Below are 22,508 nucleotides of genomic sequence, written 5' to 3'. Positions count from 1 at the left end.
GTTTATTCTGAGTGTTTCAGCATGAAAAACAAGTTTTCTGTGATCATTGCTTCCTAGAAGTTGGCTTGAAATAAATTAGATGTTAACCAAAATCTTGTTAAACACCGAGTTTATAAATTCTGGCAACTGTTTTTCAGAAGGCAGTCATATAGTGAACTGGCACCCTGCTATAATTTTCCCCACTGCCTTGGTTGGAAGTTTCACCCACTTATTCTGAGTCGCCTTGACGTACTAGGACTGGTTCTTTGCCAGTAACTGAAGCAGTAGTAAAACAGTCAAAAAAATCTGCTTTCTTTCAATAGGGAGAACCAGGAAGACCAGGCAGAAATGGAGACCGTGGACTCCCTGGATTACCGGTATGGAAAAGCCCCCAATAACAATGGTCTTCTAACCAAAGGGCTTTTTTTTCCCATTTTAAGCTAGTCAAGTGAACGTAACACACAATGAGCATTAGCTTGTGCCCTTTGTACAGTAAGTATGTGATTTATTAATCTTTCTATATTTGTGTTTAGGGTCACAAAGGACACCCAGGAATGCCTGGAATGCCTGGGATGAAAGGTCAACGAGTAAGTATTGAGTATATTGAGTATAGCTGAGTCTGTTCTTCTACTTGAATTATGATGTTGCACTATTGTGGTCTTTCAGTCATCAGTTCCCAGCTAAAGAGATTGAATCATAGACTTAAAGGCCAACTTCTGGACAATGTAATATGACCTTCTGTAACAAAGACTGTTAAATTCTATCTAGTTACCTCAGTTGTAGAGCTCCATCCCAAATGCTGGGCTGACGCGTGCTTTGCAGAAAAGCATCCACTCTTAACTAATGGCCATGGAGAGGTGGAGGATTCAGAATTTTCTTTCAAAAAGTGTTCTAATAGCCAATAACACTCATTATTAAAAATATGCCCCTTTATATGACTTTGTCCTGAAGCATAATATTTTGCCAAGAGGAAATCAGTTTTCCAGAAAAATAAGAGGAATGCTATTCACAGATATGGTTTTCCTTTCCCACAGGGTTTTGATGGAAAAGATGGTGCCAGAGGTGATAACGGTGCTCCTGGTCCAAAGGTAAAAAACTATATTGTCATCTCTGTAATAGGTAAAGCAATACCTTCCATCATTTGTTACATAGCTATGCTTTGCATATTACACAGTTCTAAAAATCCATTAAGCATTAAAGAAACTCATTAAATATCTCCACAAAAAGAATGAGAATCATTCCAAAGGAGTTTGACTTTCTGAACCACATCATGTCCTGATTGTCCAGCCGTAATAAAGGTGAGAGTCCAAAATGAAAGGACATGGCTGGATCATCTGACTTTATTGCATAATATTAAAGGACCAAGTCTCCCTGAATTTTTTTTTTTTTTTTTAATATTTTGTTCTGGAACTTGTTTAGACTTCTCAGACCTCACAGACCTCATTGTATGCTGAGGACACTCAGCACCATGCAGAAAGTGACAACAGATTGAGCTGTCTCGTTTCTATGTCTCTTCCCCTTGAATAAAGCAAAAAGTGTTCTCAGCAAAGTTCATTCTGTCACTGGTGTTTTCTTTCCATAACAGGGTGAAACTGGTGCTCCTGGAGCGAATGGATCACCAGGCCAACCGGTAAATATGTGTATTCTGTAGTATTTAAATGGAAGTGCCAATGGCACTTCCTGGTTAACTGAGTGACTCAGCTTTTTTTTAACTGTAATTGTGCCACCTCTTGCATTGAACATTACTGAGTTATGCAAATAAGAGCAATATCTCTTGGCTAGGCCATATTATTTTGGAAGCCATTTAGCAGACTTATTGTCTTATGTTTTCTAGGGACCAAGAGGTCCATCTGGTGAAAGAGGAAGACCTGGGAATCCTGGTGGCCCTGTAAGTAATTGCAGCTGTTGTTCTTATCCAGAAGCAGCACATGTTTTCTTTCAATATGTTGAGAACTCCCTACTTCATAGATTTACCTTAAAACAGTTGTAATGCAAAGGATTAGAAAACTATAAAGAATCTGTAAAATCATACATGAAAAATTTTCAGTCTCCAATTAAAGATGTAAACATGTTCACAATCTTATTTTCTATTTCATTTATTTAAATTAATAGATTACACATAGAGGGAGAGTTCAGTGTTTCAGTATAAACTCAGGTTCAGCCAAGAGGAATAGGCAGAAGGAGTGGAAGCAAAGAGCAGCAGCAGAAGGCAGGGAGAGAAAAAAAATGCACTCAGAAGTAACTTGCAGGAAAATTATAAAATTACTCTGACTGAAATTGGGGGTACGTTATTTGCTCTGAAGGAAGTCATAGTTCATAGAGTCCAGCACAATCAACAAAGCACAACTAAAATATAATAACCGACAACTTGTTCATACAAACACTGCGTAACCTGAGCAGCGGACCTGGCAGAACATGTCCACAGAACAAGCATCAGGATTTAAATCATACCACTGTTTGTCAGGTTTTTGGAGTGGAATTTTAGTCTTTTACGTGAATTAGAAGTAACTGTTATTTTGAAATAGACATCTAGTGAGATCTTATTTATTCAGCCTTAGGAACTGTCCACACAAATGATGCTTTGTAACTGTTGTTTCCTTAAGAAATGTAGTAAGAATACATTTTTGTGTCTTGCTGTCTCCTCATTACAGTACAAGTCACATAAAGTGTTGGATATTCCGTCACAAAACATTTAGTTAATTATTATTTTAGAATGACAGAGTTGAGAAATATTTGGGCATTGGACAACTAAGTGGGAATGTACAGATGGAAAAAGATGGTTTGTGAGTCATGGGCATTAAAGCATGTGGTTCTGTGTCTGGGGAAGTGCTCTGTACCAAAAACCTCTCTTCTTTCTGTAGGGTGCCCATGGTAAAGACGGATCTCCAGGAGCAGCTGGCCCACCTGTAAGATGACTTACAAATGTTTGATTTTTAAGTATTTGTGTTGCTCAAGTCTGGTTACGTCTAGATGATGTTCTGCAGTGCCAGCAAGCCCAAGACTGCTTTAAGAATGAGCATTTTATTTAATTATATTTCATAACCATATTGGTTATGATACTTGAAGCATACAGTGCAATAAGAGAGCTTTAACACTGTAAATCAGAAAATCCATAAATCCAAAATCAGATTACTCTCAGAGAACATATAGATGGATAGAATTGCTGCTCTCTATGCAGATCAAATTTTGAATATTCTTATCAAATACCTTATTTAGCTGTCTGAGGTGGTAAAAAATTTTTCTTTCCCATTTGCTTAGAAACCTGAGCATGTCCACTTGTATCTTTAACAGCTGTCTTGGCTTTTTCTTCTCTTACACCTTTTTTTTTTAATTAGAACAAATTTCGAACATTTTTTGTAACTTAATCTCTTTAATGATAGCTTTCATGTTTTTTAAACTTACAACACAGAAATTTTTCTGAACCTGTAGAAACATCAAGATAACTAAGATCTAGGTGTGATATTTTAGGACTGGCTAAGCTTAATTCTCTGCAGCATGATGTATATTTGTTATTTTGCCAGGTGTTTCCTTACTTAGAGACAAATCCCATAATCAGACTTTTTTTTTTTTTTTTTTAATTTAAGATTAAGTCCATATGGCTTTTACCTACTGCACTAATAGCATTTCTTTCATTTTTAAGGGTCCCCCAGGTCCCCCTGGAACTGCAGGATTCCCAGGCTCTACAGGTTTTAAGGTATTCTGCTAAAGATGCATACGAATACGGGATTTGGTCCTTTCTCTAGTTAGCCAGCTTATGTCACTGTACATCTTTATTTTATGAGTCTTCCTTTTTCTGGCTGCTACTACACTGTTTGCGAGCTTAGAACGGATGTGTTTTCACATGCAGCACAAGACAAACCCCATCCTCATCACCTTCATAAACACCCACCCCAAAACACCATTAAGTGGTAGACCAAATGCTTTATGTTGCATTACGGGAGGGACTCAAGTGAACTTCCCCCAAGCAGAGGAGCTGTGCAATATGTGCTGCCTGGAGTGCATGGGTACCCTGTGCCTCAGCACGGGGGTCACTGTGCTGATTGGGCACTTGCACTCAGGTGATGATGGTGGTAACCTTCTTCCCTAATCGCTCAAAGGTGCCACATTAGAAGAAGAAACCATGAAGCTAATACTGATTGCCCTGGAGATAAGACTAATATGCATTCATTTTCTCCTTTTACTGTTTTTCTGTAGGGTGAACCTGGTCCTCCTGGTCCTGCTGGTTCTAGTGGTAGTCCTGGAGAGAGAGGAGAACCTGGTCCTCAGGGTCATGCTGGGCCACCTGGGCCTCAGGTATGTAAATACCACATGGGAACTGAGAAGTGTTGCTCTTCACAAAGACCAACACGTCCTTTGATTTAGTCCTAGGTTAGCAGCATTGGTTATTTATACATTTATTTTTTCAGGGCCCTGCTGGAAGAGCTGGAAGCCCTGGCAACAAGGGTGAAATGGTGGGTACTATTCATATCACTGTCTTTTGCTGCACTGTGTTGGTGAAGGTTGCTGTTTGGACTGGACAGGGTCCAACAGTGCCGTGCTCTCTTCATCCTTGTCTGCTGTTCACTCTCTACAGGGACCTTCTGGTATTCCTGGTGCTCCTGGTCTGCCAGGAGGCCGTGGGCTTCCTGGACCTCCAGGTACAAGTGGAAACCCTGGAGCAAAAGGCACTCCGGTGAGTTACTAATACTCACTACAGTGGTTGGACAAACAAATATGGTGGACATAGTCCTGATACCATTAAAAACAACAGAATTGAATTTCTCCTATTCACTTAAGATGGTCTAAGAAATTATTTTATGATAACAATAGGCAATTATTTTTATAAACATATAACATCTTTATTGTTCACACATTTATACATTGCTATATATTAAAATGATACATAAATATAATATTTGTTTTCCTAAATTATCTATTAATTCAGAAACATACAGCAAAAAAAAAGTAGTTTGTCTAAAATTAGACAAAATCTATTGTTTTAAAATCCTAATTTCACTTGTTTAAATTAACATGGGCTGAGTCTACAATCCAGTACACCTAGTGAGTTGTACCTACTCTTACACTGTCATTTACCCCAGTAGGCTCTTTCCTGACAGCCATACACCACACATCGTTCTTTGTCAGAGAAAATACTCAGGGACTTCAAGCAAAAGTCTCAATGATGTCTGAAATAGCTCAAAAACAGACATAAAATTTTACTCAGTGGTGCTTAAGATTGTATCACTTCTTTGAATTTTTAAGGACCCCCATGCATTCCACATCCAGCTTCAACCAATACATGCTAATTCTTTGGCAGAATATAAAATAATAAAAATGAGTCAATAACTTGAAAGAAATGACGTCCACTTGTTAGTATTTTAGCACATCTAGTAACTCTAGAATAATACCCTGTTACAACCCATAATTTTAAAGGGATTTTCTCATGTTTAGGGAGAACCTGGTAAGAATGGTGCAAAAGGAGATCCAGGACCAAAAGGCGAGCGTGTAAGTGATTTTAAAATGCATTCAGATAATTCTTTCAGGGAAGTCTGAACACTGAATCATTCCCCATACAAAACCCAGGGTTTCTTTTTGGAGGCTTCTATCTTCACTGGTGGGGTTTGGGTTTGGGTGGTTTGTTTTTTTTTTTGCCAGGGTGAAAATGGCACCCCAGGTGCTCCTGGACCTCCTGGTGAGGAAGGCAAACGAGGTGCAAATGGTGAACCCGGACAGAATGGCGTACCTGGTACACCTGGAGAAAGGGTAAGCTGCTGTTGATGACCATGCACACAAGGTACATTCTGAGTTAATACAGAGACAGCAAAATCTGATGTTCAAAATACTTTGAGGAGGAATTTGGCTCCATATCTGTTCTCATCAAATTCTAGATGTGAAACTGGGTTATGAAACTGGGGAGAATTCTTACCTAGATCCTCATCCGAATTGCAGCACTTGGATCTATCTCAGTATGAAATAAATTAATTAATTTCTTTTTTTTTGATATTGAAGAAGCAGTGTTTTATATACCTGGAAGGTGTATCAAAAGATTTGTGCTGAAAAGCAACCAGAAACTATGAGAACTACACATGAAAGAAAAAATATCTACATATTTCAAAATTACTTCTCGGTTAAGGAAAATGAGCAACCACAAAATTTCAGCTCTGAAAAGTGAAATTATTGCAAATTCTTTTACGTTCAGCCTACGTCTCTATTTCAACATCCTTCTTGTCAGTAGATCTTAACTGTCAATAATGTCGATAACAATACTGTCAGGATGTCTTCTGTGTTATATCTTTACTGCCAACAGTTTTTTTGGATTTGATAGCTTTCCAAAAAGCATTCTCACAAAGGAATTTTGAATTGATTTATACAACAAAATAAATAGCAATATCCTTACAAATTTTGGATTTCTGATCCCATCTGAACCAAAGGAAATTGTGCTGATCTATTTGTAACTCCTAATTTAATGATTGACTGCAGTATTTGCTGAAGCTATGAGGAAACCAAAGATGCACAGTGAACAAATTAATCATAAATGGGGGTGCAAATTAAATTTTATAATTCAAATTTCTTGTAAGCAATGAAGATAGTAGTAAATATAAATATTAAAACAATACAATAGAGCTCTTTTCAGTATTGCATTAGAAGAAAATAATTGTTCAAGACTGAGTGTGTTGTTTTATTTTGGATATGAATTCAGAAAACTCATAAATAAAATAACTAATGTAGGGGTGGTTAAAAATAATGGACAGACTATGTTTTCAACAGGAAAGTTCTATCCAAAGAGACAATAATTCTGTAGAGTTTCTAGCTACAGTGAAATGTCATTTCCATCTATTGCTTTCATTAATTTTCATAATAATATGTCTAATGATAAATAGTTTAGGAAAAAAAAACAAAAAAAAAAAAAAAAAAACAAAAAAAAACCCAACAGTTGCCATTACCTAAGTCATGTTGCCTATGATCCATACTTTTTTTTTTTTTTTTTTTATTTGAAAGGGCTCCCCTGGTTTCCGTGGCTTACCCGGTAGCAATGGACTTCCAGGTGAAAAGGTATAAGTCTTTCTCTCAAAAAATACCAAACTTCTAGAGAATACATGTGAATTTGAATGAACAATTTCAGATTCAATATGATGCTGATTTCTTGGCTGTGAATTTTAACATCTCCTTTTCAGGGACCTGCAGGTGAACGTGGTAGCCCAGGTCCTCCTGGCCCCAGTGGACCCGCAGGAGAACGTGGACAAGATGGAGGCCCAGGTCTTCCTGGAATGAGAGTATGTCAGGACATCTCCAAGAAAATGAGATAAACTCTGTTAGAGATGCCTCATCTGAGCTGATACGATAGAGGAGCCCAGTTAGAAAAACCTTCTATTAATTCCTTCGAGCACATACATTCATAGTGCAATAGGTAACCGTGCAGAGACACGGGGCATTCAGAGAACATCTGTCACAAGTGAATGAGGAAGCTTAGATGAAGCTGAGCATGCTCCCCAGTTCTGAGTATGCCACGCACTATCATGAGATTTGGCTTTAATGTGATTTGGATGGTTTTCTGTATGATCTATATACATTTTTATCAAATTTTATAACTTATTATAAAATCCATTCTGCTAATTATATTTAATAACTATTTGGCTTATCGTATTTAAATGTATTTATATTTAACTTATTATTTAAATAGGCTTAAATTTAACATTTAAATAATTAAATCATACATTAATTTATATATTTCAATATACTTAATTAGTATAGGTAATTAAAGAAAATAACCTGTTGGTCAGATTTTCATAGTACATATCAAAAAGATTTTCAGAGAGAACCTATTGTGTAATATGTACAGAATGTAACAACATTTTGTGAGTTATTCTGAGAATTGGCAACTGCTGACAACAAATACATGGCAAATCAGAAGTCAGCCTGACTGTAGACTTCCGGGAGCTAAACAAGATTTTGTTGGAAATGAAAAGGAATGACTTAAAATATAACAAAAATAATATTTAAAGATATAAAACAAGTTAACTAATATATATTATAAATTGTGTTCCTTCTAAGTAGAGGCACATAGTCAAAATTGTTTCATTTCTTGATTTTTAACATCTGAAATTAGTTTTCTTCCCACATAATGAAAGAATACAATTTTTGTGCATGTTGATTAATGTCCACTGTCTTGATTATATACAATGACTCTCAAAGAAAGTGATAAACTCCTAACAAAAGAGTTTGTTAGCTTTCTCTGGTTTTTCCCCTTAATGGGATGGGGGAAATGGGAGGAGTTTTAATCCTTATTAAAGAATCAAGCAAGTAGTTTAAGATGTATTTTTATATATTTATGTTTATGTATTGTAACTTAATATTACACATTTTAAACTGAAGAGTAACACTTTTTTTTCTTCAATTGCAGGGTTTGCCCGGAATTCCAGGAAGCCCTGGAAGCGATGGGAAACCTGGTCCTCCAGTATGTACATAGTGCAAATATTTTATATTAGTCCTCTTACTGACTTTACCCTCATCCCACAGTCTCTAAAAGAGGTTGTTATCACAGTCAGATTAACAGTAGGGGTTTTTTTTTTTGTGTTACTTACCAGAGCACTTTATATGATGTCTCACTGTAATAACAGTAAATGTCATTTAATACTATTTAAAATGAAGAGTGTACAGAAACTTAGTTGAAATAGAAAACACATAATAAGTTTTGAACAACAGGGTCTGTAGCCTGCTCTCACCCTCACTCACTATTTAATGAGTCATGGATATTAATTTATTTCACCGAACAAATGCCATGTCTTCATTTCTTTTTTGCCTATTCCAGGGTAATCAGGGTGAATCTGGCCGTGCTGGTCCACCAGGCCCTTCAGGTCCACGTGGTCAACCAGGTGTAATGGGTTTCCCTGGTCCTAAGGGCAACGAGGTGAGTTCTCCACTTCACCTGTGCTTATGCTTCATCAGCCCAATGTTAAAATAAATTGCTCCATAGCGGGGCTATCTCATGCTTCAGCTTTAGGTGATTGTATACTGACCAGAACAAGTAGTCTAAATGTGATCTTATCCTTTTGTAAGGGTGCACCAGGTAAGAACGGAGAAAGAGGCCCTGGTGGACCGCCTGGAACACCTGTAAGTTTCATAAGCATTTTGTTTAATAATATAGTAATGATATAATATTAATTAATAATAATTTGGTGAGCCTTATAAAAATCATATCGACCCATAACCATAGCCTAATTTTGTCTTTGCATAGGGTCCTGCTGGGAAGAATGGTGATGTTGGCCTCCCGGGTCCTCCTGGACCTACTGTAAGTGTAGTAGTCCTGTAAAAGGCAATGATCAGTTACTGCCAAGGTGGTCTGGCATCTACAGATAGAGACTGAAAATTTAAGGGAAGAAAAGTAATGATATAAGGAAAAGAGCTCTTGTTTGCTGTTATTTTAATAAATTAATACTCAAAACTTTGTTAGGAGAAACCCGGGTCAGGTATACCTGGTATAAGTTGAAATGAAAAGTCAATTTAGAGCTCTTGGGGATCTACCACCTTTTCAAATTGAAGCATATTATTGCTCCCTTTAACACATATAGCATTTCAGACTAGTATCAAGTATAAATGTGTCTTCTGAATTACATCTAAAGGTTGAACTGAAAAGAGCAAATAGCAGAATACCAAGATACATTAGTCTTTGGGATTGTGCAACGTCGTAATCAGATCATGATAAGGAGGCATAGAGTAGAGGTGGTGTGGAGGTGTTTATATGCTAAAATGTTCCCAATTTCATTTTTTTTTTCTCTTTTGTTTGATTCTAGGGTGCTTCTGGGGAGAGAGGAGAACCAGGACCAGCAGGTCCACCTGGCCTCCAGGTGCTGTGCATTTTCTTATTGGTTTCTGATAATTTTTAATAGACTAACAGACACATGACCTTCACCCCACCACACCCAACACCTCCTCCCCTGCCCTCTCCCCCCCCCCAAAAAAAAGTGGCATCTAAATATTTTAATGAAGGTGCATGTCATCATATGTTGAAGTAAAACAGATCAACCACTTGACAAAAGTTACTGCTTAACATTTTGTAATTGCAAACCAAATAGCTAGCTCAGTAGATTAGAGCTATCAAATTAGCACCTCCTTCTTTGTAAAGGATTGGAACAAGTTGGGTACACACCTTTGTGTCCAAAAAATTTGCTAGATAGGAAAATGCATAATTAATCTAGGTAATATGGATGATAATACTGTTCCTTCATATAGGGATTGCCTGGTGGACCAGGACCAGCTGGAGAGAATGGAAAGCCTGGAGAACCAGTAAGTAGTAATTCCCTTTGTTTAAGTAACAGGAAATACATTAGAAGTTCTTCCTAGATTACATTTTTCAATTCAGACAGCTATCAGCCCTCTACAGAGCAGAGAAGTCTGATTTTAGGGATAAAAGGCGAGAGAAACAGGGTGCCGACAACAGTGTAGATTTACTAAGTAAAGTGCATGGATAACTAGCATTTATTTTCTCATAAACAGGGGCCAAAAGGTGATATTGGAGGACCCGGATTCCCAGGCCCTAAGGTAAATCATACAGCAACATTTCTATAGTGACATGAATGAATTAACAAACTATGAACCCGAAAACAAAGAATAACGCATTTCTTTGTCACAGGGTGAAAATGGTATCCCAGGTGAACGTGGTGCACAGGGTCCTCCAGGATCTCCTGGAGCAAGAGGTGGGCCAGGTCCTGCTGGCACAGAAGGTGCCAAGGTACCTACAGACTTGCTTCCTTTCCTCATATTATGTCTAGCATTCAGGTTAATGTTATTATTTTCCCTAATTATTTTTTGTTACTCTTTAGGGGCCTCCTGGGCCCCCTGGACCCCCTGGAAGCACAGGGCTGCCTGGCTTACAGGGAATGCCAGGAGAAAGAGGAGCTTCTGGAAGTCCTGGACCAAAAGGAGATAAGGTGACACACCCATACTCTGCCAATTTTATGCTAATTTAGCATTGGCTTCACACCAGGGACTGAGTTTGTTCACATCTTGGCTTTTGGCCTGATTTCGGAGGTGCTGAGTGTGTAGCACTACTATTGGTTTAGCAGTGTGATATGGTCACCTGGTTTAATATGTGCTAGATATTTTTCTGCTCTAGATCTCTTGGGGGATGGGTACATCAAAACAGGTCTAATGAATCTAATAAACAATGGGAGTAGTTCAAACCTTGGGCAAGCAGTTTGGCATAGACTCCATTTTAAATCAATCTAGGGGGTTTTCCCGTCAAAGTATTCAGTATCTGGTGCTGAATATCAGGCAGAATGTAACCCCCAATTTTAGATTTGCATGATCACAATAAGGAAATGTGGTTGTTGAGATATTCTCGCCTGGGTAATGTTTTAATTCTTTCACTCCCCCCCTCCCTGTGCTTGCTTTTTGCTTATGCTTTTTACATCTTATGCTTGCTAGGGAGAACCTGGTGGCAAAGGTGCTGATGGCCTGCCTGGTGCAAGAGGAGAGAGAGTGAGTAATCTTTAAATCTCTAACAGCTTATCGGTGAGCTTCACAGTCTACGTTTAGAACATGAGTCAACTTACAGTGAATAAATACTGTCTAGGAGAGGTGAAGTAGTAGTCCCACTGTATTTCATTCCGGCCGTGCAAATCTGGTTTTGTAAACTAAATTAGACTTAATGCTAGTTTTTGTGATTACAACTGCTTGGATAGCTATAATAAACTTTTTTGCAAGCAGAAGTTTACAATTAATTGGGACAATGTTTTTGAGGGAAAGCAGCAATACAAAAGTAGAGAAAATGTTAATAGCTCCCTAAATCTATCTGACTGATGAGGAAAATGCTGGTTATAATGAAACACAAAAAGACACCATGATTGTAAATATTCTCATATAGAATACTTCTACAGGTTACTATATATGATATAGTTATACATCTATATAGCATATACGCATAAAATAGACAATTGAAACGTGTACATATATCTAGTGAGTACATGCAAGCAGTATATACATCAAAATAGTGAGGGATGATAGATAGCAAAATGCAGCTTGTGTGAACTGTGGGAAATATTAAAAAATTATTTCAAACCACAGGGTACACAAAAAGAAAAAAGTTGTGGAGCTAGTCAAGAAACGTTGAACATATACTGAAGGAATGTGGTTAAATTATCTATATAAAAATTTAGGACAATGGATAACTTTTACTGTCTACCATTGAGAGAAACCTATTAACTTTGGATGGTTTTGTATTAGGTTTAGATGGTGGGGAAAAAAAAAAAGAGGACCGATCAGTTGGAGATCTCTCATGTTGCAAAATGGTGTGATGTTGAGGTGTCACTCGAAAAGGCAGTGTGCACCACCACACTGGCATTGTCGAGTTACTTCCATTTAAATATCTTTAGCAACCTGTTTACACCGGAACATAATTGCTATTAATCAAAACAGAGGAACTAACATTGTTGTATTTTGATACAAAATACATTATTTTCTAATTGTTTAGGGTAATGTAGGTCCCATTGGTCCTCCTGGTCCTGCCGGCCCACCTGGAGATAAGGTAAAGCATCCTCCATAATGGTATTTGACATTGTAAAGAGTCACACAAGTGGCTGTTGCACGGGAAGAAGAAAAACACCTAGTAATCATTCTTGTTCCTTACAGGGAGAGACTGGTCCAGCAGGTGCCCCAGGTCCGATGGGCTCCCGCGGTGGTCCTGTAAGTAGGAACACGTTTCTTCCAGTATAACTTTACCATGGCTCCTCTAGCCTAGTATAGACATTGGTGTTGCACCTACCCTATCAACAACACATGTGGCTTGAGTTCAAAATAAACTGAGCACACTCAGCTCCTGTTGACTATTGGGATTTACAGGTGTAAAGGACTTTAGGAAATCAGTGCTTTTAACACTGTAAAGGGGTTGGAGACCTGCAGTGACACGTCAGGGCAAGAGTGTGAACAATAGTTTTTTCCATCTTGTCTTACAGTTAAGTAAACTGTTTTAAATACTCTTGCATTTATTTGTTTAGATTGATAAAACAGCACACTTGGATCTCAGTGGCATCTCTGGAATGCATTGTGCTCAGGGTTTATACAGGTGTAACTGAGATCAGTTTGTCATACTTTAGACAATTATCAGATAATTCCTGAACGGTTGTTTTTAGAGCTCAGGAGCAACTGTTGTTTTGGAGTGGTTTTTTTTTCCTCCAAAGGATCATAAGACAAAGAAACTTCAGTGGCATTCCTGGGCATGTTCTCTAACTTGTAAAGTGAAACCTGTCTTTCCAACATCTTCCATTACTGACATGTAGTTTTCTACAGGGTGAACGAGGAGAACAAGGTCTTCCCGGACCTGCTGGCTTCCCTGGAGCTCCAGTAAGTATAAATACTTAAAAGCAGTTGAATGTGATTCTCACTTTTTAGTTTCTCTAAGTTCATCCACATCTCAGAAAGGCTCAGTGTAATCCTTTCAATATACATACCTGCTACATACATTTGTTTCATTTGCTACTCTTTCTGTACGCATCACACGTAGAGCAACATTTCTTTATCCTTCCTTTCTTGTCATGGTAGACCAATAGAGTTCAACTGCATTTGCATTTAATTTAATATTTAAATTCCCTTCAGAAGTGTATCTGGATCAGGTTTCTCATCACAGTGATATCATCTGCGTTTTTTGAGTCATAATATAACCATATAATTTTTCTACAGGGCCAAAATGGGGAACCTGGTGGGAAAGGAGAAAGAGGCCCACCTGGTCTGAGAGGAGAGGCTGGACCCCCTGGGGCTGCAGGTCCACAAGGTGGTCCTGGTGCACCAGTAAGTTTTTGCTATTCCTTATTGCTATGAAAAGAGATTTCTTCAATTCTCCCTCAGCCTCAAGGTGGCTGGGCCCCAGTGCAAGCATTTGAACTGCCTGAAACTTAATGACACTTCCTATATTTTTTTTACAGAAATCTATTTATCTTGCTTTTATCTATTTCCTTCCATGTAGGGTCTACCTGGTCCCCAAGGAACAAAGGGAGAACGTGGATCTCCTGGAGGCCCTGTGAGTATCTCTTTGATTTAGTCACCAATAAATGACTCTCTCTATTACAACAAATGTGATGTAAATGAAAAAAAGACCTTTAGTGACTTTAATATCTGCAGTTCCAGAATAATTAAAGTGTTCCAGAAGAGTAATTAAAGTTGAGGAGTGCAGTGATCTAGATTATATTGATTTTAATATAAATAAGATGCCAAAATAGGTTTTGGCACAGTGACCCAAAGCTATAAAATGGCTTATCTCAACATTTATTAGATTTACATGCCATCCTTGCCAAGTGTCTCAGAGCCCATTAGTTCACCTTTGAGGAACATATGGGACCTTCCCTGTAAAAGAAATTAAAAAAAAAAAAAAAAAAACACAAAACTTCTTTTTCAGTTCCATGACATTTAATATGGGTTTAAAGCAAAACAGCTCAATATAATTCAAAGTCAACACTTGCATGAAAATCAATTTGCTCATGTTTTTCCAGTCTTCATAAAATGACAACTAAAAGTAATGATCTCTTATAGGGTGCTGCTGGCTTCCCTGGTGCTCGTGGTCTACCTGGTCCCCCTGGTAGCAATGTAAGTGGTCTAATCCCTCTCTTCTTATATTCATACCTTCTGAATGTATTTAGACATATATTAATATATTAAACTATATTAAGCTGTATGTACCTTGACATGAATGTAACGTAAGTAAAAGAATTCTGAATATGATGTTTGGACTTAGAGAAAAAATTCTGCAAAAGAATTTCCTCATATTTCCTATGGAATAGCAATTCATTCACTTCCTGTCTTACTGCTCCTTCTTCTATTGTGTTTTGCTCTCCAAAGCCCATCAGACTTAGTGGAGTTCTTCTCCTGGATCAGGTCCTTGAGTATTTCTGTTGGTGGCAGGCATCCTGTCTCCTCTCTTGCTCTTTTATGATGCAAGAAATACTCAATTCTGGATCTTGAGTTGGTATGCATTTTCAAAACTACCTTTTGTACATCACTAATGAGAAATTTTTTTAGTTGCCTATAGAATTGAATGGCATAAGAATTAATTGTCTTGGGACAGAGGAGTTTGGAGATTCTTGTGGCAAAGTTTCTCTCTTATGATATGGCCTATATCTGAAGTTTAATCTATCGATCAGCAGTACCCTGTTATAAGGATGTATGCTGATGCATTAGGTAATTCCAGTATTTTATAGGTATCGGTGTGTGAAGAAGAGCTGTTTCATAATATACTTGCATGTTCAACATGCACCTACTTTTGACTCACATAGTAAAAATTAGATTCTGATTTTTGTATCCTTATTAATACAACAAATACAATGGTTAACCCATTTAAAAATCAAAATTATAAGTTATCCTTTGTTGTATGGTAACTGAGATCTAAAGTACAAAAAATTCTTTTGAAGAAAGAGATTTTTATTTTCTGTCTTATAGTTACAGACACATGCAGATTAGAATATTGCTGAATAAAAAGTAGGATTTTATTTAAGGTACCATTAAAGTCAATGTAATTGTCTCCATTGTTTGGCTAAGAGTTTTATTGAAAGGCAGTTCATTCTGCACGTGTCCAAGACACCACCTTAAAGGTATTTGGCATGAGTGATTCCCGAAATCAGCAGGGTCTGCTAAATTTCTGTGGCAGAGCTGTGAGTAAGGAACATGTATCCTGTGTTGGATGCATTACAACCACTGGGCATCCAAAACATGTAGGTATTGCATTATGCAAACTGTATGTCCAGACAGTAGGTAGGGGAAAAAAAAAAAAAAAAAAGAAAAATTATAGAGTTTTGAAAGTGGTAGGTGAAAGGATTCTCTTTTATAAGACCAGATCAGATTTGGGTGCATAGAATTAGACCCTAAATCCGCCCTTTAGGCAATGACTCGAGTCTTGGCTTCCATGAGGGAAGATCAATGCCAGTAAGTGTGTGCTACTGCTTCAGGTGACACAGCTCACTGTCGTCTTTTTAAAATAATTTTTAGGGTAGTCCAGGTCCCCCTGGTAACGCAGGGCCTGCAGGCAAGGATGGGCCTCCTGGACCCCCGGGCAGTGCTGGCTCTCCTGGCAGTCCAGGACCTTCTGGAACAAGAGGCGAGTCTGGCTCCCCTGGCGAAAAAGGGCCACCAGGCCCGCGAGGAGAAATGGTAAGCGGCACACCAGTAGGTAGAGATTATGTCTGTCAAGAATAAGAAGCTGCCTATTGAATGGTAAAGTTGCTCGGAATTGATTGATCTGACCTTTTCTTAAACAGGGCTTACCTGGTGCACCTGGTCCTCAAGGCATTGTCGGTAGCCGGGGTAGCACGGGTTTGCCAGGTCCCCGCGGCCCCACTGGCCCAGCCGGTGTACCAGGATTCAAGGTAGGAGCTCAGTCACTGCAGCAGTGGCTCCAAACCTAATGCAACGGCTGTAATCCCGCTGCTAAACATAGCTTAGAGAAAAATAATGAATGGGTTGTATTTTTTAAAATGCTTTTTAGCCCAAAGACTATAGAATTTACAGTTATTTGCATTTACATCCATAAGATCAGGCTTTAATATGTCCGGTAACCAGCAGCTGTGGGCTGTGAGGTGTCTTTAAGCTCTATTACCAAGAGTCCTGGATCAGATTATCTAGAATTGTATCGTGAGCTTCATACACTTAAGGAGGGCCATGGGCTCTAAACTCTCCTTGAGACAAGATCTAAGTCATAATTTCACCTACCGCAAGTTGTTTATCTTCACTTAATTCTCAATATCTTTCTTGCTTGAAGATATGACCCAAATAGAAAAATGCTTTCACCTCCCTCCAGCAAAAGCGGTGTGAAGCTTGGCTTGTAATTTATCACTAATATTGTGATAGACTGGCATTTTCTTGCTGACTGCCTTGCCTATTGCTATTGGGCACATAAGAAGAGACTTACCTATTTATTATTTCTTAGTGACAAAACAATAATGAGCATTTCTTGGGTTCAGTGGCCTTGCATGAGTATTATCAGCAATTAAAATAAACCAGTTTGGCTGAGTTTTTATTTTTCTTGTTTCAAATAGTCAGTCACCAAAGTCACGCTGGCCCTTCACTTTATTGGGTCTCCTTCATAACCGCTGTATATTTAATTCAAGATGTAGAATACAGTGGCATTTCACAAGCACACTATCTGCAACAAAATCCTTTCTCCTTTTGTTCAGGGTGAAGATGGTAAACCAGGCACCAATGGTGTCCCAGGAGAACGTGGTGCTCCTGGTCCACAAGGTCCTATTGGGCAAAGAGGCTTACCTGGAGAGCCTGGCAGAGATGTGAGTGGACGTGTTAGACCTTCCTGCTAGCTTGGGAGTTACAAGTGGGAGACTCTGGGAGGAAATACGCTTCGAGGTTCACAAAGCCCCCAGCAGGGGCCTGGGCAGGTTACATTCTCATGTGAGGTGAGGTGGCCCGCTGTCTCTGCTACAGCCTTCACTGCCGGTGGGCCACACCCCTGTCTCGCCTGGAACTCAACCGCAGACAGCACTGCCTGTACGCCTACAAATAACACAGGTCTTACCGATCTTTTATGGGCCACTCCACGTTCAGGAACTCCTCCTTCTTGAAAAGTATCTTTCTTTGAGCATTATTTAAGCTTACTGGAAAACCAGCTCTCTATTTGTCATCCAGTTTATGAGCAAACTGTATGAATTTTTTTTTTTTCTGCAGGGTAACCCTGGCTCAGATGGCTCTCCTGGACGTGATGGATCCCCAGGAGGCAAAGTAAGGGATCACCAATATCTTCAGATTACAAATAAATGTTACATAGAGAAGACAATATATGTAGTTCTGTCTATGTAACTTGTTCCTTGAACCTCTTGTGCTCCGCTGATGAATATACTCTTTACACTGTAGTTCTGTAAAACATTAAATTTATTATCTGGTCCCTTGTTACTATCTGCAGGGTGACCGTGGTGAGGGTGGCCCTCCTGGACCTCCAGGACCTCCTGGTCACCCTGGACCCGCAGGTAACAACGGTGCACCTGGAAAATCTGGTGAAAGAGGATTTCAGGTAAGACCAAAGTGAATAGTTTAGTGCTTATTTACATACTTTCCCTATTCAAAGTCCATTTTATGCAGTAATAAATAGAAGTTTGGAAGAGTCATACACTGGTTACTGTCATAGTTTCTTGGCACTGAGGACCTCCTTTTTATAAGAATATCAAGGGGAAAGACATCACATTTTATGTTCCTGATAACTGTATATAAATTAAACTCAAAATCCACATACCTCTTAGGATGCCAACAAGCACAGCATCTCACCAGGCCCTATCTTCATTTCCATCCCATCTGGTGCTCATGCAGCACAAACGATGTTATTTATTTAAACTAAGGGAGTAACTCTGGAAATCTTCAATCCATTTCTGAGAAGTGCTGACACCTTGCAAAGTGAAGAAGGGGTCTAGTGCATATGGTATGTATCAGTGCCTACAAGCTGCTGAGTAAGACTAGTGTTAGAAAAAACAACTGGCCAAAATTCTTGTTGATTATACAGTGTTTGTGTGTGTAGCTTCCCCTTGTTTCTGAAAATCTGCTGGCTTTGAATGTACTCCTTATCTGGACACAAAAAGGTGGTCTAGTCAACTCCGTGTCATCCGTACCATCTTCTTCTTCTTGTGTCACAGGGTCCACCTGGCCCTCCTGGCTCTGCTGGTCCTGCTGGTGCTCGTGGGCCCAGTGTAAGTCATATTTAAAGCATTTGTTATATTCACTATTTCCTGGGTTTGCGGCATTTCTCTGATTTTTTTTATATATTCATTTTATTGCACATCTACTCTTAAAGGGTCCTCAAGGTCCTCGTGGTGATAAAGGTGAACCTGGTGAACGTGGCAGCAACGGTATAAAAGGTCATAGAGGATTTCCTGGTGCTGCGGGTCTCCCTGGTCCTCCTGTGAGTATTCTGCACTGGATTGGGAATTACAGCTCTTCTTAGTTTCTGTGTTTTATCTCCCTGCTAACTAGTTAGCATAAACTAATTTAATGAGGAAAGAAAAAATCTTCTTTATAAAGAACCTGTGAATAAGTCTTAATAAAGAACTGGAAGAAGCTGCTAGGAGCTGAAGCTGGGTTTGCTATAATCCCTTTCAGCTATGTATCTGGAACAAACATTTTTTGCATTTATTTATATAGGATATTACTGATTAAGTTATGAAATATAGAATTGAAATACCTATGTCTGCTAGAAATCTATGCTAGACAGACACCTAAATCCATGAAAAAGCTACTCAGAGTCCAAATGCCTCTCTTCTGTCATGCATCTTTTGCAGTAATTAATACTAGGGCAAACTGGGCATGAAATTGTAAACTACTGAATTGTAAACACGAATTACCATTTTGAGCAGATCTTAATAGCTAAAAGAACTGAAGGGTCATAGATAGGCATGCCCTAGGTATTTATGAAAAGTAAAAATTTAAAAATGTATTTATACTCAAAAGAACTATTAATAACACTCATGATACAGGTGAGAATCAAGAAACGAAACTCAATGTACTAATGGTGGCAAAAAGGTGGAATTGTTAGCTCTAAAGGCTGCCAATACCGACCTGTTTAACAACACAGTGTTACCTGTTGTCTAACATATAACATGAATAATAAAAAGAAAAGCCTGATAAATTCTTATTTACACTATGACAGCGAGATGGTCAATAAGTTTTAAAAATACAGGTTAGTTCTCTGCAGTGCATAAATAGAGCAAATCTTTTAATGATATTTGAAAATATGAGTATTTGTCAAATTGTTTGAATACCTTTATTAGTTATATGATTAAAACTGCAGCATTTTGAGCCTGTAGCCATGTATTCTTATGAATACAACATTTCATCCAGAGCTCATTGATGGTGGTTGGCTTTCCTGAATTTTAGATATCACATCACTAATATTTTTTTCATATAGAGAACATCCAGTATTTTTTTCTGGTTAAAGAAGGGCAACCATTCTCTCTCACATCTGACATAGGCTTTTTATAAGGATGTGTTTGATGTAATCTTAAAGATGTTTTTAATGTCTGTATTTAAGGTACATCCAGCTCGTTGCAAAATATTACTGAGAGGTGTATGACTTAATTTACTTTTCTTCACAGGGTCCCCTGGGTCCACAAGGTGCAATTGGAAGTCCGGGAGCTGCAGGTGCAAGGGTAAGAAAAACTCCTTACTTAGCATAACTGCAAGGAAAAATCAGACTGGTTAAAAAATATATATATATATAAATAATTTCTTTGTATATATATCTTTTAAAATTTGCCATCTTAACAGAAAACAGCTGGAGAAAAACACCTGATAAATTGTACAGAAGTGTCTGAAACATCTCACAAAGTATTTTTGAATTAGAGATTATCTGGTAAACTATTTTGACCATATTATTTGTGTTCAACATTGTTCTAGGGTCTTCCAGGACCAGCTGGACCACCTGGAAAAGACGGTACAAGTGGCTATCCAGGTCCAATTGGTCCTCCTGGCCCCCGTGGTAACAGAGGTGAAAGTGGCCCTGCAGTAAGTAAATTGTACACGCTCAAACAAACAAATCTTTAGGGATTATCCATGAAACATAGGGCGCTCTCTGATTTAAATATCTCCCTCAGAAAATTCTGTATTTCATGGATCAAGTCTGCTGTAGGAGCTATCTAGCTATCGAGGCTAAATCCAAAAAAACAATACAGATTATTTGTAATTTAGTGTAATTATTAATGCATTGTGTTAATCTCAGGTAATCTTTGACTTTTTTTGTGTACATGGGGAAGGAAGGATCCCCTCTTCAGCACAGACTCCCTTTGTGTCTTGGAAGCTCTGAAATGGGTTGCCTAGACTTCTCTAGAGAGGCCAGTGCTGCAAAGGTCACTAGCATAGTCACTTCTCCTATAGCCAAGAAGTGGTTAGTCTCTGGATTTTGGTTCCTTCTCAGACAGAAAGACAGTCACATCTTGGCAAAATTAGGAAAATAAAACTCTTATTTTAGGAAAATAAAGACCTGGAAAGTATAACAGATGTTTATACATAGCAAGTGCCATTATTTAATGAATAAGTAAACTAAATGTTTATGTGAAGATTCACGTTTTTTAAGATTACGGCCCACACAGCCTTGTAGTTTTAACCTGTGATCTCTACGCAGCACTATGTTCACTAGTTTTAATATTTTTTTTTTTTTAGGGACCACCAGGCCAGCCCGGTCTTCCCGGTCCTTCTGGTCCTCCTGGTCCATGTTGTGGTGGTCCTAGTGAAAAAGGTCCAGTGGGCTATGGGTATGAATATCGAGATGAGCCAAAACCAAATGACATCAATCTGGATGACATCATATCTTCAATGAAATCAATTAACAATCAGATTGAAAACATCATTAGTCCTGATGGGTCACGGAAGAATCCAGCTCGTAACTGCAGAGATCTGAAATTCTGCCATCCTGAGCTCAAGAGCGGTATGTTAGGTTTTTATTTTCACCAGCAGTAGCAGATCTTGATTTTTTTTTTTTTTTCATTAATACTATTGTCTTTAAGTGTTTAAATGCAGAGATCTGCTTAAAAAAAAAAAAAATTTAAAACAAATGTTAAAATAAAGAAGTTAAATGTAGTAACAATTTTAAACTGTAAGTCACTATGCATAAACACAGTATATACACTGACTTCAAATCCACTCCTTAGATGCTTATACATGAAGATGTGTTTAAATAATTTTATGGAAAAAAAACATGGCCAGTCTAAGTTTTATATTTGTCAGTCATATTACAGTATTCACATGAACTCAGTATATTTTTGTATCATCGTATTTTCTGTGGCATCTAGTTTGTCAAAATTAATACGCTTTGTAATTTGGCTCAGGAATGTGGCAGAGAAGTAAGCTTCACCATCATTCAGTCGGAGTCTTCTCCAAATACGTTAAGCTCCTGAATACTTTTTTTTTTTAACCTCTAGGGGAGTACTGGATTGATCCGAACCAAGGCTGCAAGATGGATGCTATTAAAGTATACTGTAATATGGAAACTGGTGAGACGTGCCTCAGTGCTAACCCCAGCACTGTGCCAAGGAAAAACTGGTGGACGAGCGAAAACAGTGGAAACAAACACGTTTGGTTTGGAGAATCTATGAATGGAGGCTTCCAGGTAAGAAATTACCACAGTTAACAGCCCAAAAGGTAGTACACGTTGTACGTGCATACATCAGAATGTGCTAAAAAGTAATCCTGAAATTAAACTAAGCAAAACATTTGGTGGGTGAAATAATAACTACACGGACTACCCCTAGGCACGATGAAACAATAGCTGTTGCTTATGTGTTGCACTCCGCAGTTCAGCTACGGGGATCGTGAGCTTCCAGAGGATGTCTCGGAAGTTCAGCTGGCCTTCCTCCGCATCCTCTCCAGCCGTGCCTCCCAGAACATCACCTACCACTGCAAGAACAGCATTGCCTACATGGATGAAGCCAGTGGAAACGTTAAAAAAGCTCTGAAACTGATGAGCTCTGTGGAAAGCGAGATCAAGGCGGAGGGAAACAGCAAATTCACATACGCTGTTCTGGAAGATGGCTGTACTGTAAGTAAACAAGACTTTAGTACGGTAGTTTAATAAATAATTACCC

General features: G+C 38.5%; 1 protein-coding gene across 1 annotated transcript in view; it reads left to right on the top strand.

The window, feature by feature from the left end:
- COL3A1 (collagen type III alpha 1 chain) overlaps positions 1-22,508 on the top strand; it is a 52,321-nt gene that overhangs the window by 27,985 nt on the left and 1,828 nt on the right. Inside the window, exons 9-50 of the mRNA XM_042784123.1 lie at positions 303-356; positions 513-566; positions 1,014-1,067; positions 1,565-1,609; positions 1,814-1,867; positions 2,841-2,885; positions 3,620-3,673; positions 4,174-4,272; positions 4,386-4,430; positions 4,553-4,651; positions 5,410-5,463; positions 5,614-5,721; positions 6,958-7,011; positions 7,134-7,232; positions 8,360-8,413; positions 8,768-8,866; positions 9,016-9,069; positions 9,194-9,247; positions 9,750-9,803; positions 10,189-10,242; positions 10,453-10,497; positions 10,589-10,687; positions 10,779-10,886; positions 11,383-11,436; positions 12,428-12,481; positions 12,586-12,639; positions 13,243-13,296; positions 13,633-13,740; positions 13,916-13,969; positions 14,479-14,532; positions 15,928-16,089; positions 16,197-16,304; positions 17,112-17,219; positions 17,614-17,667; positions 17,849-17,956; positions 18,570-18,623; positions 18,728-18,835; positions 20,025-20,078; positions 20,326-20,433; positions 21,088-21,352; positions 21,846-22,033; positions 22,220-22,462. Of these exons, the coding sequence (XP_042640057.1) occupies positions 303-356; positions 513-566; positions 1,014-1,067; positions 1,565-1,609; positions 1,814-1,867; positions 2,841-2,885; positions 3,620-3,673; positions 4,174-4,272; positions 4,386-4,430; positions 4,553-4,651; positions 5,410-5,463; positions 5,614-5,721; positions 6,958-7,011; positions 7,134-7,232; positions 8,360-8,413; positions 8,768-8,866; positions 9,016-9,069; positions 9,194-9,247; positions 9,750-9,803; positions 10,189-10,242; positions 10,453-10,497; positions 10,589-10,687; positions 10,779-10,886; positions 11,383-11,436; positions 12,428-12,481; positions 12,586-12,639; positions 13,243-13,296; positions 13,633-13,740; positions 13,916-13,969; positions 14,479-14,532; positions 15,928-16,089; positions 16,197-16,304; positions 17,112-17,219; positions 17,614-17,667; positions 17,849-17,956; positions 18,570-18,623; positions 18,728-18,835; positions 20,025-20,078; positions 20,326-20,433; positions 21,088-21,352; positions 21,846-22,033; positions 22,220-22,462 (3,531 nt within the window). The remainder of the gene's footprint in view (positions 1-302; positions 357-512; positions 567-1,013; positions 1,068-1,564; positions 1,610-1,813; positions 1,868-2,840; positions 2,886-3,619; positions 3,674-4,173; positions 4,273-4,385; positions 4,431-4,552; positions 4,652-5,409; positions 5,464-5,613; positions 5,722-6,957; positions 7,012-7,133; positions 7,233-8,359; positions 8,414-8,767; positions 8,867-9,015; positions 9,070-9,193; positions 9,248-9,749; positions 9,804-10,188; positions 10,243-10,452; positions 10,498-10,588; positions 10,688-10,778; positions 10,887-11,382; positions 11,437-12,427; positions 12,482-12,585; positions 12,640-13,242; positions 13,297-13,632; positions 13,741-13,915; positions 13,970-14,478; positions 14,533-15,927; positions 16,090-16,196; positions 16,305-17,111; positions 17,220-17,613; positions 17,668-17,848; positions 17,957-18,569; positions 18,624-18,727; positions 18,836-20,024; positions 20,079-20,325; positions 20,434-21,087; positions 21,353-21,845; positions 22,034-22,219; positions 22,463-22,508) is intronic.

The sequence above is a fragment of the Tyto alba genome, unplaced genomic scaffold, assembly GCF_018691265.1.
Source record: "Tyto alba isolate M040663 unplaced genomic scaffold, T.alba_DEE_v4.0 Super-Scaffold_7, whole genome shotgun sequence".
In the NCBI taxonomy this organism is placed as follows: domain Eukaryota; kingdom Metazoa; phylum Chordata; class Aves; order Strigiformes; family Tytonidae; genus Tyto; species Tyto alba.
The sequence above is the reverse complement of the archived record's forward strand: the minus strand, read 5'-3'. Positions and strand labels throughout refer to the sequence as shown.